The following is a 17,175-nucleotide window of genomic DNA, read 5'->3' on the forward strand; positions in this document are numbered from 1 at the left end:
GGGGAATAAGTCATGCCTCGTTTCGTTTGAAGACATGCAACTTGCTTACACGCGTGCCTTGACTCAAGCAGAAGACATCTGTGTCTTTGTTAAGTAAGCTGCGCCCTTAGATTTTCCGCCATTTTGAGCAGTTTGTAAAACACTTAAACCCGCTTTTATTCCGGAACTTTCGCGTCACGTGCACGGAACTTTTTTTACATGAACTTTGGACCAATATCTAAAGATCTGTCAGATCAGATTTTTTTTAAATTGAAACATGCTTTTTTAATAATTCAATGAATATTGCAAGTATTATGCAAATTATTCTTCTGCCTCTAAAACATACATGCAAAGTAAAATTTTCATGATGAACTACTGTAGAGGGTTAGTCCAAATATCACTGAAACCAATCTTACCCCAATTGGCCAAAGGGGGGCGCTATATCATTTTGAAAGAAGGCGTCAAGTACATTACATGAAACTTTTTCTTTTTTCTTTTCTTTTTTTTCAAAATTGACAGGTCCATTATGTGTGACTGCCATAGTGTAGTGGTCAGTGCCTGTGCCTGGTATACGGATGGTTGTCAGTTCAAACCCCACATCGGGTTGAGTTGATGTTAACATCCTGGAAGCCCATGGCATGTGCATTGTCAAACTCTTTAATGTTGACACGTCTGATCTAACTCCAGATCACGTTCATGTTTAAAATGAGCCCCACAACTACTGTAGATTTACATGAAACTTTTTCTTTTTTCTTTTCTTTTTTTTTTTTAAATGACAGGTCCATCATGTGTGACTGCCGTAGTGTAGTGGTCAGTGCCTGTGCCTGGTATACGGATGGTTAGCAGTTCAAATCCCACATTGGGTTGAGTTGATGTTAACATCCTGGATGCCCATGGCATGTGCATATGTCAAACTCACCCCAAGCCTCCAAAATATAAAAAATAAATCAATAAAATCAAGGCACTCAGCCTACATAGACTTTTTTTTTTAAAACAAACATGGTTAATAGATCCTGTGGCTGCCTAGTGTAGTGGTCAGGGCATATGCCTTTCATGCAGAAGGTCGTTGGATCGAATCTCGCCTGGGGTTTATAAGCATAAAACCATGACATTTGGTAGACTTTACAGTTTGGTTCCTTGAACAATGTCTGATATGGAGCCTTCCTAAAAATGTCCCCCAACCCCCCTTGATGCGTATTTGAATATCCGCCATTACTAAATAATGTATTATGCATCATAAATCCTGAAACAAGCATTATAATACAAACTGTCATGTCTACACCTATGTTGTGATTTCCAAGGATTGCAATGATATCATGTACCAGCTCAGTGGCCTAGTGGTTTGAGTGTCGGCCCTAAGACTGGGAGATCCGGGTTCAAACCTGGGTTGTGTCATACCAAAGATTCTAAAAAATGGGACCCAGTGCCTCCCTGCTTGAAACTCAGCATCAAGGGTTGGATTGGGAGTAACTCCCTGCGACATACTAGCAAAATGCTTCAAATCCCGCATGCAGCGTCCGATTGCCGTGAAAGGCCCAAGAACACGTGGCACCCTTTTCACTTTGGCCTATTATAGTAGGCCAAAAAAAAACCTACCTGACCTGCCGGAGTCCTGTTCGGAAGAACACTGCTTCTAGTTTTTCTTTGATATTCTTCTTTGCTTTCCCTTGATGCCTTTTTTCTTTCCTGCTTTTTATGCCTTGGCCACTTTATCGCTGCTTGCAGCTATATTTTGATTTATTATAAAGTGCATTTCTTCTACTTACACTCCACTCTCAGCTTGGCCACGGTCCTGTCGTCTCTGGACTCGCAGGCGTATTCCCCCTGGTCCTCCTTGGTCAGCCGGTGGATGGTCAGACTCCGCTCCACGCCGTCGGCGCGGATGGTGAAGCGCCGGCTCGGCGCCACCTCCACGCCGTTCCGCAGCCACTGCACGTCGGCCTTGGGCTTGCCCACCTCGCAGCGGAGGGTCACCATGCCGTCGGCGTGGGCCGTCGTGTCCTCAAGCGGCTTCACAAACTTGATCCTCATCTCTGCAACGGAAGCGATCGAAGTAGATGTAAAAGGTAGGGTAAGTTGATTTCACTTAAGTTTCAGTTTTCATGTGTGTGATGTGTGCGCAATTTGGAATCACACCACAGCTCTAGGCGGAGCCGCTCATTTCACCAATGTCGGCAGGCAGGGTTAGGTTTAGGCATAGTTTTACTGAAGTTATGTTTAGATTTAGGCATAGTTTTACTGAGGTTAGGTTTAGGCATAGTTTTACTGAGCTTGTAGATCGGCTATTTCCGGCAAAGAGCTTTGGTGTAGAGGGGAAAAAGAGCAGACTAAGTACAGAGTGAAAGGTCAAGTTTATTAAGTACTGACGGTTCAAGTGGTTAAATATCTGCAAACACAAATTGACACGAATCCAAAATACACCGACGACTGCGCTGTCAAACAATGAAACCATATGGAATCTATGATAAGGCCGTGGGGGTCCCTGCTTCATCTCTCTCTCAAGGGGTCCCTTGGCCTGAAAACGCTGAAGACCCCCTGTTGTAAACGAGTCTTACCTTTGACCAACAGGCTGAAGTGGATAGTGTCGGTGTTGACGTCGCAGGTGTACTCTCCGGCGTCGGAGCGTCTCAGCGGCTCGATGGTCAGCGTGCGCGTGTGGCCCACCATGCTCGTGTGGAAGCGGTCCCCCTCCACCTGGGTCCAGTCTTTGAGCCAGCGCACCATGGCCCAGTCCTTGGACACCAGTCCTGACAAGGTGACGCTCTCTGCCTCGTACCCCGTCACCACCACGTCCTCTTGCTTGTTCACGAAGGTGATTGGAGGCTCTTTGACCAATAGGGAAAGAGAGAGTCTAATCAGCAATAGAGCAGGGTTCCCCAATTCATTTTCCCCAAGGGCTGAATCATGTCTAGGGTACCAAGCCGAGGGCCACAACATTGCAGGGGGCGGCGGCGGCGTTCCCGCTACTCAATCGACAGTTCGGATATCTTCGTTGTCGGGTGGAAATCTTGTATGTCCAAAACCGTTTGTTTTGCATTTATCATTTTAAAAATTATTTAAACTAGTGAAAACAGCCGATCTACAAGCACACAACGCCTCGCACCGCGAGGCGTTGTGTGCTTGTAGATCTGCTGTTTTCACTCCTTTTGTGCGAAGGCCTTGTATGATTTGCGAAAGAACGTACACATTTGGAGATACGAGATTTCCACCCGACAATGACGATATACTAGTGTTGTTGCTGCTCTTATACCACCATTATTACTAGGGTTGGTGGGGGCCTGACAGTAGCCCCCCGCGGGCCGCAAATGGCCCGCAGGCTGCCTATTGGGGAACCCTGCAATAGCAGCAGAAGTGGTTTCCTGGTCCCATTAAAAGAAATCGCCCATTCATTTTCCCCATAGACTTAAACAGAAATATTTATAACAATTATGTTAAGCCTAGAACCAAGCCATCCAGGATGGCAGTGAATCATGACCATGAAACCTTTGAACCGATATAAATGTATATTTAATTTTTATATTTAATTATTTGATATACTACATTTAACCCTTTGTTTAGCGATGTTCAAAATGATACGATACGCTTCACGATACATGGTTAACGATACGATACATGGACGATATTGGTTCATTCATGGCGATACGATTCGATTCAATGATTTAAAATCAATAGTAATTATGAAATCTGTGTAAAACGTATAAAAAATCTATTATGGCAGTAAATGCTGTGATTATCTAGCAAATACATGGACATTATATTTCAACACATATGGACAAAGCCACCAGCCACCTTGACATAAACACAGAGATTACATACGGTACATTTATCAATAGACCAAGAGTAGCTATATGGAATGGAAAGGTAATTAGACCCCTATTTTTCATTTTCCCTCTTAAAATTGCCAAATACAAGGCACAAATACTTAGTTTCCATACAATCAATTATTTGCATTGCAAAACGATTCGATACCGATTACCCCATTTTATTGAGATGACAAAATTATAGTCCTGCATTAAATCAGATTAGATTACTGTTTTGTAAGTAAATGATTCAGGATGGGCAATAGTTGCAGTATTATTCGATAAGACTTTTAACATTCACACCAGGAACCGTATTTGAATGAAATTTGTAGGGCTGTCACGATTAGGACATTTTACATGACGATTAATTGTCACTCAAATAATTGCGATTAACGATTTCATTGTGTTTCTGTCATTGACAATTACAGTACATTCCTGTTTGGCTTGTAGGCTTTGAAGTTGTACATGGCAGATATGACACATACAGTAACCTAAATATACAAAGAAATGACTTACATATTTGACAACTTTATACTTGAAAAAGAAACTCGATAGTGGAAATAGCTGATCTACAAGCTCACGACGCGTTGTGAGCTTGTAGATCTGCTATTTCCACTATTTCAGCAAATGTTTGAAAATATGATAATTTTTCAACATGTAAACGATCATGACGATTATGACAAAATAATTGCAATTATGTCAAATAACTGCAATTATGTCAAATAATTGCAATTATGTCAAATAATGGCGATTAGACGATTATGTAATAATTGTGACAGACCTATAAACTTGTCTTCTCAACCCCAGGCTCAGTACCTTGAATCCTAACGATGATCGTCATCTTGTCGTCCCCCGTGTCGCACACGTACTTCCCGGAGTCCGAGGACTGGACGTTACAGATCATGATCCTTCTGAGAGTGCCGCGGCTTTCGATGGTGGCGCGATCGTCGCTGGTCAGCAGCGTGTCGTCGCGGTACCACTGGAGGGGAGCGTTGGCCCGCGAGACCTCGCAGGCCAAGATCAGATCCTCACCAGCCATCATCTCCTGGAATTCGGAGTCGCCCGAGTTCCCCACGATGGTTACCGGGGGCTCTGGGGGGGTGAGAGGGTTTTTAGGACATGATGCACATTATTTAGCATTATTGTGTCCAATTTAATCAACACTGATCGATTGTTATTGTCATACACTTTTGTTGGTGCTGTCCTGCTTTAAGACATTATAGTAATAATAATGCAAAATGCATGTATCATATATTTATCGACACAGTACAATGTGTTTCAGAACAAGTCTTAAAGGACAACTCCGCCTTTAAGGGATATGGGGGGGGGATTTTATTGTCTAATCAGGCTTTTATGAACACCCTGAACAGTTTTAATTTGCTTGATTCAATATTTAGATATTTAATATAAATGTTACCAGGCTTTTCAGGCCCAGGGCCTCTCCCCACACACGCATTGTAACTTCAGTTATCGAAAAAACACGGCCTGCTCATGTATTAGGAGGGTAGTATGAGTCACCATAATGGGTGTTTTTAATGAATCTATCATGGTTAAAATGAAGTTTGAAGTTACAATGGGTGTGTGTGGAGAAAAGCCCATAAGGTGTTTCCCTGTTGAAAGTGGAATATCCCTTTAAATAACCTCTAGGCTCATTTTCCTACTTATATTGATCCAAAATTACTGTCCATGGGGTCTATTGGGTAGAAATGCCCCTGTTGTCCAGTTTCCACAGCAGAAACCAGTAGCCCTCATAGCATAGAGTGGAGCCCATAAGCCTATGGCTTTTACACTATTTGTTGCAGTCGAAAGTGATTTTTTCTTCTCGTCCATGCCTTGGTTGTCCCACACAAGCCACCACAGTCTCATAAATCATGTTTTGGGGTGAGCATTCGGCACAACAGCCACGTCTTTTCAGGGAACTGGCAAAACACATAACAGCCTAACATCTGTTTAGCAGAGTGTGGCAGCTTGTGTGGGACAACGATGGCATGGATGCGTGTGTAATGGCAACTACTGTAACAACACATTGAGAAAAGAAAAAACACCAATAGCGTAAAAGCGATAGGCTTATGGGCTCCAATCTATGCTATGAGAGCTGCTGGGTTCTGCTGGGGAAACAGGACAACAGGGGCATTTCTGCCTAATAGACCCCATGGACAGTCATTTGGGATCAGTAGGACAATGAACCTAGATGTTATTTAGGGCAGAGTTGTCCTTTAAGTTAGGGGTCTTCAACAGGGTTCCAGGACCCCTAAGGGGTCCTCAGAGTTACTACAGGGGGTCCTCCAAATCTGTGTATGATAGAAACCTTTTTTTTCCCTCCTTTTTTATATTAACCACTTGAACCCTAGCGTCCATATTCGGAGAACTTTAGCCAAAAATAGCAGATCTACAAGCTCACTGCGAGGCGCTGTGAGCTTGTAGATCGGCTATTTTTAGCAAAGAGCTTTGGTGTAGAGGGGAAAAAGAACAGACTAAGTAAGAGTGAAAGGTCAAGTTTTTTAAGTATTGACGGTTCAAGTGGTCAAATATCTGAAAACACAAATTGACATGATCCAAAACACACTGATGATCGTGCTGTCAAACGACAAAACTATATGGAATCTATTAACAGGTTGCGGGGGGTCCCTGCTTCATCTCTCTCTCAACTAAGGGGTCCCTGATTCATCTCTCTCTCAGTCTCAACTAAGGGGTCCTTGGCCTAAAAACGTTGAAGACCCCTGCTTTAAGTCAAAGCATAAGCCACAAGTGATGTAAAATCACCACTGGCTGAATGGGTTTACCTTCTACGGTGACATGGAAGATGACGTTATCGTCGCCCACATCCAGCAGGTACTCTCCCGAGTCCCCCAGCTCGGCGTTGAGGATGATCAGCGAGCGGAAGGCGCCTTCCTCCTCCTCGCAGAACCTCTCGTCGTCCTCGACGCGCTGGCCGTCTTTGAACCACTTGGTGGCGGCGGCGGTGGCCCTGGACAGCTCACACTCCAGCTCGATGTCGCCAGAGACCAGCACCTTCACGTCTGTCTTCAGCTCTGCCTTCCCCACAATCTTCACCGGTGGCTCTGATGGATACAGAAGTGGGAAAAATGTCAACTCGTTATATGATAGCCGTAGAATGAAATATTGAATGGATAACTCTCGTGAATTATGTTAAATTTTAATATCATTAGACCACATTCAATTGAACCACGTTTTTATCATGCTGTGGGCGAAAGAGGCTAGCCTTCTACAAGTGTGTATATACGTGTGTATATATACAGTATATATATATATATATATATATGTTACAGGATGTTTGAGACGCCAGGACGTTCATTGCAAGAGCGCTTGTTTTGTCGTTCACCACACACCAATCACCACCAGGTGGCGACGAAAGCCATTCAAAAGTGAAGGCGCCGACGTCACTCATTTGCGACTCCATATGCGACTCTATTTACTAGCCTAGCCTAGCCTAGCTTAGCCATTAGCTCCATCGTAGACAGGGCGTTTATCGTGGGCTTGCCCAGGCCTTACGGCCTGGGCATAAATATAACGATTGCATTCACCACGGCTTCGTAACTCGCGCGGCGCTCCGCCGGCCACGCGGCCCTGGCCCGCTCTTCGCGGCCACTCGCGCCTGCGGCGCTCGGGGGCGAAGAGCAGGACCAAGGACCGCTGGCCTTCGCGCCGCTTGCAGTGTCGCTGTTCCGCCCCGTGCAAGCACGACGAGCGCTCCGCGTCTCGAACGTTCTGTTTCTCTAACAAACCGTGACATATATATATATATCCCGATTTAGGGAGTCTTTACTGGTACACTTGAAACACAATTGTATACATAAATATACCAGTAAGACTCTTAAATTGGGAGATAAGTGTCTGTCAGGTCGCATACACAAACTTTGGAAGGCAATGGTAGCCAATCAGGAGGGAATATGGGAAATGGGACAGATCCATGTTGATGACATGACTGTAGAGATACTGTGTACCGCTTTGCGTGATTTTAGGGCAAAATCTGTAGGAGCAGTGTCCAAAAATTTGTTTAAAAAAAATCGGCCAGATGGTGGCGCTAGATGGGACAGATGCATTTTGATGACAAGACTGTAGAGATACTGTGTACCGGTTTGCGTGATTTACGGGCAAAATCTGTAGGAGCAGTGTCCAAAAATGTGTCTTGCAAGAATTGGCCTCATGGTGGCGCTAGAAGAGGGTCATGTGAGAAATGACGGGCGGGGGTTGTGGTTTGGCAGCCAAGGAGTGTGTGTGCAAAGTTTGGCATGGATCGGGGCAACGGTGGCGAAGATATGAGTAGGGGAAAAGTGTGACGTGTGACGTACTGTAGTAACTGTCTACGACCTGACGGTCACAACAATATAAGTTGTAGCCCCACGGGGGGTGGGGCTGCTCCATCTCCCTGTCAGTTTGGGGGTCCCTGGCCTCTGTTTTAACCCATTTAGGCCTAGGATTATTGACTACTTTAACTATTGAAAAATAGCAGATATATGCGAGCTTGTAGATCTGCTATTTTTGAAAAAGTCATGAAAATGTGTGCAAATCTTTGAATATATGTATTTTCAAAGCGAACGTTTGTAACTCATATTTTGCTTCTGGGTGGTCCCTGGAACTAGATATTTTGAAATGGGGGTCCGTGGCCAAATAAATATCATTTTGGGGGTCCTTCACATGAAAAAGTTTGAGAACCACTGACATAGTAGTCTCTCAAGAACAGACTTACGGAGCTCCAGTTAAGTGAAAAGGACCTTTTCTTTGACGATGTCTGGCCAGATTGCTGACATAGTTCTTCCAAAAAATCTTAGAAGGATTCAAAAGACACTTATAGAATCGGGTCAAAATTCTAATTTTCAAGATTTTTCAAAAATATCAGATCTACAAGCTCGCAGCGCAGCACTCGGTGCCACGCTGTGAGCTTGTATATCTGCAGTTTTTTAAATTTATATTTAAAGCATAAAATATTGCGTCATAATGTGTTCAGGCCTAAATGGTTTTAAACATTACTAAATCACAAATGTCCTTACCGGAAACGTTGACCTGGAACTCCACCTTATCGTCCACCGCGTCGCAGGTGTACCTCCCAGAATCCCCGGGTGTAGGAGAGTGGATGGTCAGCCGACGGACGAGGCCGTCCTCCGTCATGGTGACGTTGCCGCCCCACTCCAGCTGTCTCCCGTCCACCCACCAGGTCACCACGGCGTTGGGCCGGGACACCTCGATCTCCAGCACCATGGGCTCACCGGCCAAGTGCACCATGTCGTCTGACACCGATGTGGGGCGGGTAAGCTTCACGGGAACATCTAAAACAGGGAAGGAGATCAAGTGCAGGAATTAATGGTCATGATAAACAAAAGATAGTCATTTTAAAGGACATATTTTAGATTGTAATTAGAGAAAAGAAAATATGAGTGTTAGAATGTTTTCATTTACAGCTTTCTATTGTTTTAGAGATTTTAGTAGTTTGATTTCAGTGGTTGGGGGCATGCGTACAAGTGGCAAAATATGTCATTTTAGACACAATAAGCCAGCAATTTCTTTGTTACTATTTACACCAGCCCCCATAAGTCACATCTACCCATGAAAGATTGTGGTGCATCTTGGGAATGGGCTTATTGTGTCTAAAAAGACATATTTGTATGCATTCCCCGAACCTGGTATGCATTCCCCGAACCTGGGTGCATGCATGCAAATCAAAATCGTTAAAATCACTCAAACGATAGAAAGAAGTAAATGAAAACATTTTAATACTCATCTTTTCTTTTCTCTAATTCTCTAAAATATGAAACCTTGTTTCAAAGTTGTCCTTTAAGAGTCACGTGTGCTTCATAAACGAGGTGCCTTCTGTTACAAATATTGCAGAATTATGTTACGACCCCCAGTCTAGTCTTTGTCCCCGGGTAGCTCAGTCGGTAGAGCTCTCGCCTTTGTACCGCTAGGTCATGGGTTCGATTCCGGGCACCGCCAACTCCAGCGTATGAGTAGCACGGCTTAGCAAGTCGTGCGGCAAGTACTGGGAGCTGATGGTAGGTGTGGCGCTCCACCTCAGCAGTCCATCTCCCAGGGGTCTAGCGCATTGTAACGGGGACAGACTCCCGCGTGTTACCGGCTGATACCGACAATAAGCCACTCCCGACCTACTTGACTTGCCCAGTCTAGGGTTGGGGGAAGTAACATAAAATGGAAAACAACAATGGTTTAAAATGGAATATATATTTATTACAAAGAAGGAAAGTAGATTTTTTTTCTGCATGCAATATTGTGAATTATCCAGCTGCACACACACACACACACACACACAACTAGTACTCTATCAATCAAGCTTTATATACAGTAGCACTTTTTACAGCGTGGCTCTGAAAGAGGCTAGGCATCTGTCTGCAAGGCGAGGGTACAGTATTTACCCACTTAAGCCCTTAAACCTTATGTACCTCATTGTGTGACGAATAGCAAAGGTGACCAATCTAAATGACAAGTTCACAGTCTGTAGCTTCAATGTGTTTTTGTAAGCTTGACTGTAGAAGAAATATATATATATATATATATATATATATTGTAAGAGCCATTTTAGCCATCTTGTTATTTAATTGATGATGTCACCAAAAGGCAGTGTTGTAAAAAGTACTCACATTTTATACTTAAGTAAAAGTATCAATACAGCAATATAGAACTACTCCGTTACAAGTAAAAGTCCAGAATTCAAAATGTACTTGAGTAAAAGTATGAAAGTATTGGCATCAAAATGTACTTAAAGTGCCAAAAGTAAAAGTACAAAATGTTTGAAAATAGCAGATCTACAAGCTCACAACGCGTCGCATCGCGACGCGTTGTGAGCTTGTAGATCGGCTATTTTCAAATAGCCAAGGGATAAAATAAGGCTAATATATGTTTTTTTTATATTATAATGTATAAATGCAAAGTAACTAGTAGCTAAGGTTTTCAAAAAATGTAGCGAAGTAAAAGTACAATATTTGGATCCGAGATGTAGTGGAGTAGAAGTGAAAGTATTAGAAATTGGAAATACTCAAGTAAAGTACAGATACCTCAAAATTGTACTTAAGTACAGTACTTAACCCTCTAAGGCCCACGGTTGTAATATTACAACGTTTGTATTTTATCCAAAAAAAGGTTTAAATCATTTTATTTTAGCTCCCCCTACCACCTAAACACCACCATTGGATTCTATTGTTTAGTATTACAATGCCATTGGCCACAATATTTGCATATAAATACCCCCCACAGGGGCTGACATTCACACCCGCCACACCCGCTGAAATTCCAGAGTTTTGACGAACAACATCTCACTTTTTCATGGAAGCTATACCTCAAAAAAACATAAGTAAAATGCCTGTACTATTCTTTTTGGTGATCATTAGAATGTCTAGAACATGTACATATGTTATTATTTTGAAAAATATCCCCCATATGTAAATTAGAGCATGATTTATGATTTTTGATTTATGGCTATAAAATCTTACAAAAACATTTTTTTGAAAAAAACATTACATTTTCCTCTTAATAGGACTCCTACAACACCATCTGATTTTTTTCAATTTTTTATTTCAAGTATTTCTTAATGCGGGCCTTAGAGGGTTAAGTAAAAGTACTTAGTTACTTTACACCACTGCCAAAAGGCATGGTCAAGGCCAGGTTGCCTAGGTATTAAACAGGCTCTCTAATCAGCCTCAGGTGTTGCCAGTGGCAGAGGCATGTTTGACTGCGTTCATGAGCGCTATGTTTGACTGTTCATGAGAGCTGTGGTCTGGTAAGCGTTTGTGTATATTGTGGGGGGGAGTGGGACTGAGTTACTAGGGCCCAAGGTGGAGGGGCCTGGAATTATTTTATACTTTAGCTATTGAAAACTAGACCAGGTCACCTGGTTGTGCCAGACCCGCAATGAAAACTAGTATGGCACTGAACTAACACATGAACACACAGGATTTTACAGTCTCAGCAACAAAGCGTAGTGAGCTTGTAGATCGGCTGTTTTCACTAGTATGGCACTGAACTAACACATGAACACACAGGAATTTATAGTGTCAGCAGCTCGTCAGCCAACTCAACTCAGCTGGTCCCGTACAGGTGACAGCACTCAAGGCAATCAGCCGAGCAAGGGAAGGGAGGGGCAGATGAGCAGTCTGAGGAAAAGAGGGACCGACCGACAGACAGACCGACCGACCGACAAAGGCTTTTCTAGGCCGACCCCCTGGGTCTGGCAAATAGCAGATATACAAGCTCACAGCGCGGCACCGAGTGCCACACTGCGAGCTTGTAGATCTATTATATTTGAAAATTCGTGGAAAAATCTTTAAATGTAGGCCTATGTATTTTTTAAGCAAACATTTGTAACTCATATTTTGCTTCTGGGGTGGTCCCTGGAACTAAATATTTTGAGATGGGGATCCGTGGCCAAATATATATATCATTTTGGGGGTCGTTCACATGAAAATGTTTGAGCACCACTGACATAGGTTTTTTTTTTTTTAAACCTTCAAAGACTTTCACGATTTCTCAAAAATAGCAGATCTACAGCTGGCAGCGTGGCACTCGGTGCCGCGCTTGTGAGCTTGTATATCTGCTATTTTTCAATAGTTAAAACACAAAATAACACAGTGAATCCTTGTACCCAGGGCCCAGAATTTGTTGCGACCATAGACTGTATAAAAGATATGGACAATGCGAAGCCATTGGTTTCTATGCAGCGCAAATGACACAATATGGGCGCTTGGCATGGGTGTTGCCATCATAGATTGAAATGCAAACGGGGGAGGCTATTGGCTGCCAACGGTCACGTGCAACCGCAGGGATACATGGGAGAATGTGGTCGGAGCCTCCCGAAATGCAGCACACGAAGAAGAACACAGCCGACTGGTATCAGTTTAGTTGGTCATGCACCCCGCAACTTTATCATCAATGTTAACATAAATGGGACCTTATTTTCACAAAACGCATATCATCGAGATTGAAAGGCAATTTTTAACTAGCGATAGGAACCATAAAGTATTCATGAAAATGTTAATTAAGGTTAGAACACGAAAGGGGAAAATGAATGGGATCCAATGGAGAACAATTCTTTTTGCAACCGGCCAGGGGGAAAACAGCACAACTAGCGGCCAATCATAGGAAGTTTTAGTTCCGTATTGGGCTCATTTTAAATCGGCGGAACTCTCCCGCTGGGGTTGCGACACCCCTGGTCCTTACCTGTAATGGTCACGAGGAAGGCCACCGAGTCGTCCTCGGTGTCACACACGTACTCCCCGGTGTCGTCCGTCGTCGTCATGGGGACGACGAGCCGCCGCACGACACCGTCCGCCTCCAGGATGAGACAGGAGCTCTCCTCCACCTCCAGGCCGTCCTTGTACCAGCGAACCGAGGCGTCCTCCTGGGAGACCTCGCAGGTGAGCTCCAGCCGCTCGGAAGCCAACTGGGTCAGCTCCACTTCAGACTCTTCGGGTGAGACGATTCGGATCGGAGGTTCTGATGGATAAACATGGGTGCGTAGAAACGGACGATTGACACATTGACACATAACGGACGATTGAAAAGGACTTCCTTCATAACCTAGACTGACGGAACTATTGCTGTATTGACTTTGACCCCTAAGGACCTTCCAGGGAGAGTGCTCATGTGCGTCTTGCGGTGACAAGTTTTTCTTCTTCTCTGAGCTGCTTTTTTTGTTTGTTCTTTCGCACTGATTTTTTTGTTTAATTTTTTTTTAACAATGTCAGTGAGATACTTGTTGCACTAACTAGCATTGACTGTTACGGTCGCTTTTTGTAAGACACTTTATGTATACCGGTATATACTTATATAATATTCGCACCCTCTATTGATGCACCTTCTCCTTATTGGTACTGTACTGCTCTTTTTTCCCCTCTTATCTATCTTTTTTCTTACTTCTCTGTAACTTTGTAAATACTGTACTGCTATGCTACAACTACTCCAGTATCTGGCCTATACTCCTGTTCGCAATTTGGTGTGAGGGGAGTTTCTCACCTGAACCGAGTCAGTGGGTCCCTAGACATGAAAAATCACAGAGGTGCTCGTTCGCCATAGTGCCACGAATGGCGCAATGGCCAAATCAAATATGGCCTCCATCTGCTATAATGAAAATCCAACTTTTGTGTATATGCACGAGCAATACCTCCATTCTGACTAATTTGGGTGCGGGGAATTCATTTCTGTTATCGTTTTGACCATTTTGAGTGATTTGGACCTTGAAAGGTCATGGTCAAGGTCATGGTCAAGGTCATTTTGTAATTCCGAAGACCATGGCCACAACTTGGCCATTGTTAGGAGTAAAAACAAGTGCTGTAGGTCTAAATCAACTAATTCTGACATGTATAATTCATTTCTGGTATTGTTTTGACCATTAAGGATCATCTTGTCTTTGAAATATCAATATCAATGCCATTTTTCAAAAACGATTTTGTCCTTACTAGCAATTTTATTTTATTTTTTCATAATAGTTTGTTTTGTTTATAACAAAAGATATACTAGTGATAATTATAAGTAAACACCCCCATTTAACTTTAAAGGGGGACTTTAAATGGGTGTTTAAATGAGCAAATAAGACTATTTATGAATAAAAGTGACAAATAAGATCACATAACAAAATCACACTCAAAATTAAATTAAACTCAAAGTGCACCATATTGTGATTCTGTGTATGCAAGTTAGTGTGATGTGCTTTTACAGGATGGATTTGCCATTGTTCCATCACAACATATGATGCACAGAACTCCATCAGCAAGGCAGCCATAACGTTCAGTGTCACGCTTCAGACATGGCAGGAGTGTACTAAAGCCAAAGTGTTCCTTCCATCCATCAGGGCTTGACATAGACCTTTTGAGGTACTTGTCCTTTGGACAAGTACTTCTCATTCACTTGTCCGGGCACAAAAGTCACTTGTCCGGATAAACTGAGTCAGACATTGAAATAGAATGAATAACAAAAGGACTGCTAATGACCCTCCTTGCTCCCTCCACTCCATAGTATAGTATATGGGCAGTCCATAGTCTGCATACAGCACAAAGGACAAGCCTAATGTCATGACCTGATCCATGTTCCATTGGTTCTAGTCTTTCCTCAGGTTCCTTGGCTGTTGCAAGCAGGTGGCAAGAAATGCACTAGAAAGGTGCCTTGTTGGTCTCAGCTGTTGTACTTCTCTGCTACCAATGCTGTGTCTTCTGTCAAAGTCTTTGCCTCTCAGTCTCCAAAGTTTGTTAGATATATTGTACTTGGTCAGAAGCCATAACTGCATGTTTAATCCCCACCTGGCCCATGCAGTCATCTCCATTCTCCAAGGCATATGTGCCTTGATCACTGTTTAGCTAGTGGTGCTCCAAGATCAATGCAGTGGAAGCATTTCCAATTTTCACCAGTGCCATTCTTCAGCCAGTGCTTGTAAATATGGGGTGTAGTATAGCAGTTACGCGAAGGAGACAACAACTTTCTGGGGTCAGCCATAATTCCGACATCCCATTATTCCGACCATTAGGTTAGTGAAGGTTAGGGTTGGTTATTATGGAGTCAGTACATGCACCATGTGTCGGCCTCCTCAATCCTATTCAAGATGTCTGGGATCTCTACTCCACCTTTGTCATCTTCATCAGAGACAATGGTAAATGGACTGCATTTACAGTATATGGTGCTTTTCTCCAAAGCACTTTACAATTCACCCATTAACACACCATGAAACCATGCAAGGTTCCACCCTGCTCATCGGGAGCAGTAAGGGATTCAGTGTCTTGCTCAAGGACACTTCGACACATAACCAGGAAGAGCTGGGAATCGAACCTGGAACCTTCAGATTTCAAGGCAGGTGCTCTATACTGAGCCACTGTCGTCCAACAATGATGGTAACATTGCCACAGGCTAGATTGGACACCATATTCCGAACACACAGCTGGAGAACTGTTTGTTCTCCTCAGACACCCAGAATTTGGAAAGTTGCTGAGGGATGGATGTGTCTACTAGTAAGACGCCTCAGGGCGACATGCGTGCCAATTCTTGGCCATCTGGTCAGTGATGTGTATCGGACCAGTTACACATAATGAAGACAACAATGTTATGTCAAAACATGCCAGGTATGTTCTTAATATTGATGACATTGGGACAGGGATCTCCATATATGGGCATAAAACATATGTTAAAAGCCAAGCAGTGCCTTGGCGAGTTAGGGCCTGGGTTTGATGTCTGGGGATCCCCATATATGAGCATGAGGCGGTACCCTAACAGGGCATCAAAAAGGTAGCACATCCAAAACTTGAAATCAGTGGAGAATAAAGTACTCACGTTTCCACTTTTTTATTGGCACAAACCAACAAGAACGCTTAAGCGTTTCGGCTATGAGCCTTCATCAGAGCATTCTGGGTGTGTCTGTCAGCTCTGTTGTCTCTGATGATGAAGGCCTCCCTGCAAAAGGAGCTGGTGGTGAAGAGATCCCAGACCTCGATCTAGATTGAGGATGCTGGTGTTACATGTGGAGTCAATTGGCCCCTGCATCATAACTAAACCTATCCATAACCCTAACGTCAGGATTATGAGCGGACCCCATAGAGTTGTCGTAGTCTCCTTCGCATTAATGCTATACTACACCCTAAACATTCAAGCACTGGGGATGAGGAGATCTGGCTGCAGAATGGCACTAGGGGTGCTCTATGGCACATGCTTCCACTGCATCAATCAGTCTCTCATCTTGGAGCACCACTAGCCAAGACAGTGATCAAGGCACACATGCCTTGGAGACTGGAGATGACTGCATGAGCTAGGTGGGGACTAAGCATGCAGCTATGGCTTCTGACCGAGTACAGTACAATATCTTAGAAAACTTTGGAGAAGCAAAGACCTTGACAGAACATGGTAGCAGAGAAGTACAGTACAACTGCTGAGACCAACAGGGCACCTTCCTAGTGCATTTCTTGCCACCTGCATGCAACAGCCAAGGAATCCGAGGAAAGACTAGAACCAATGGAACATCGATGGATGGAAGGAACTCTTTGACTTTAGTACACTCCCATGTCTGAAGCGTGACACTCGTCGATATGGTTGCTGGGCTGGTGGAATTCTGTGCATCATATTTTGCCATAGAACAATAGCATATCCATCCTGTAAAAACACATAATACTATCTTGCATCATAATACACAATCACAATATGGTGCACTTGTTATTTAATTGTGTGTGTGATTTTGTTATGTGATCTTATTTGTCACTTTTATTAGTAAATAGCCGTATTTGCTCATTTAAACACCCATTTAAAGTCCCCATTTAAAGTTAAATGGGGGTGTGTACTTCTATTTATACTAGTATGTCTTTAACAAAACAAACTATTATGAAAAAAATAAAATAAAAGTGCTAGTAAAGACAAAATCGTTTTTGAAAAATGGCATTGATATTGATATTTCAAA

At 43.3% G+C, this 17,175-nt stretch overlaps 1 protein-coding gene across 1 annotated transcript in view; it reads right to left on the reverse strand.

The window, feature by feature from the left end:
• The window catches only part of obsl1a (obscurin like cytoskeletal adaptor 1a), a gene marked incomplete at both ends in the record, with an annotated part of 54,109 nt that overhangs the window by 15,582 nt on the left and 21,352 nt on the right, over positions 1-17,175 (reverse strand). Inside the window, 6 exons of the mRNA XM_080720572.1 lie at positions 1,746-2,012; positions 2,535-2,804; positions 4,596-4,871; positions 6,563-6,841; positions 8,792-9,067; positions 12,966-13,241. Of these exons, the coding sequence (XP_080576698.1) occupies positions 1,746-2,012; positions 2,535-2,804; positions 4,596-4,871; positions 6,563-6,841; positions 8,792-9,067; positions 12,966-13,241 (1,644 nt within the window). The remainder of the gene's footprint in view (positions 1-1,745; positions 2,013-2,534; positions 2,805-4,595; positions 4,872-6,562; positions 6,842-8,791; positions 9,068-12,965; positions 13,242-17,175) is intronic.

The sequence above is a fragment of the Nannobrachium achirus genome (assembly GCF_963921795.1).
Source record: "Nannobrachium achirus genome assembly, chromosome: 24".
Lineage (NCBI taxonomy): Eukaryota > Metazoa > Chordata > Actinopteri > Myctophiformes > Myctophidae > Nannobrachium > Nannobrachium achirus.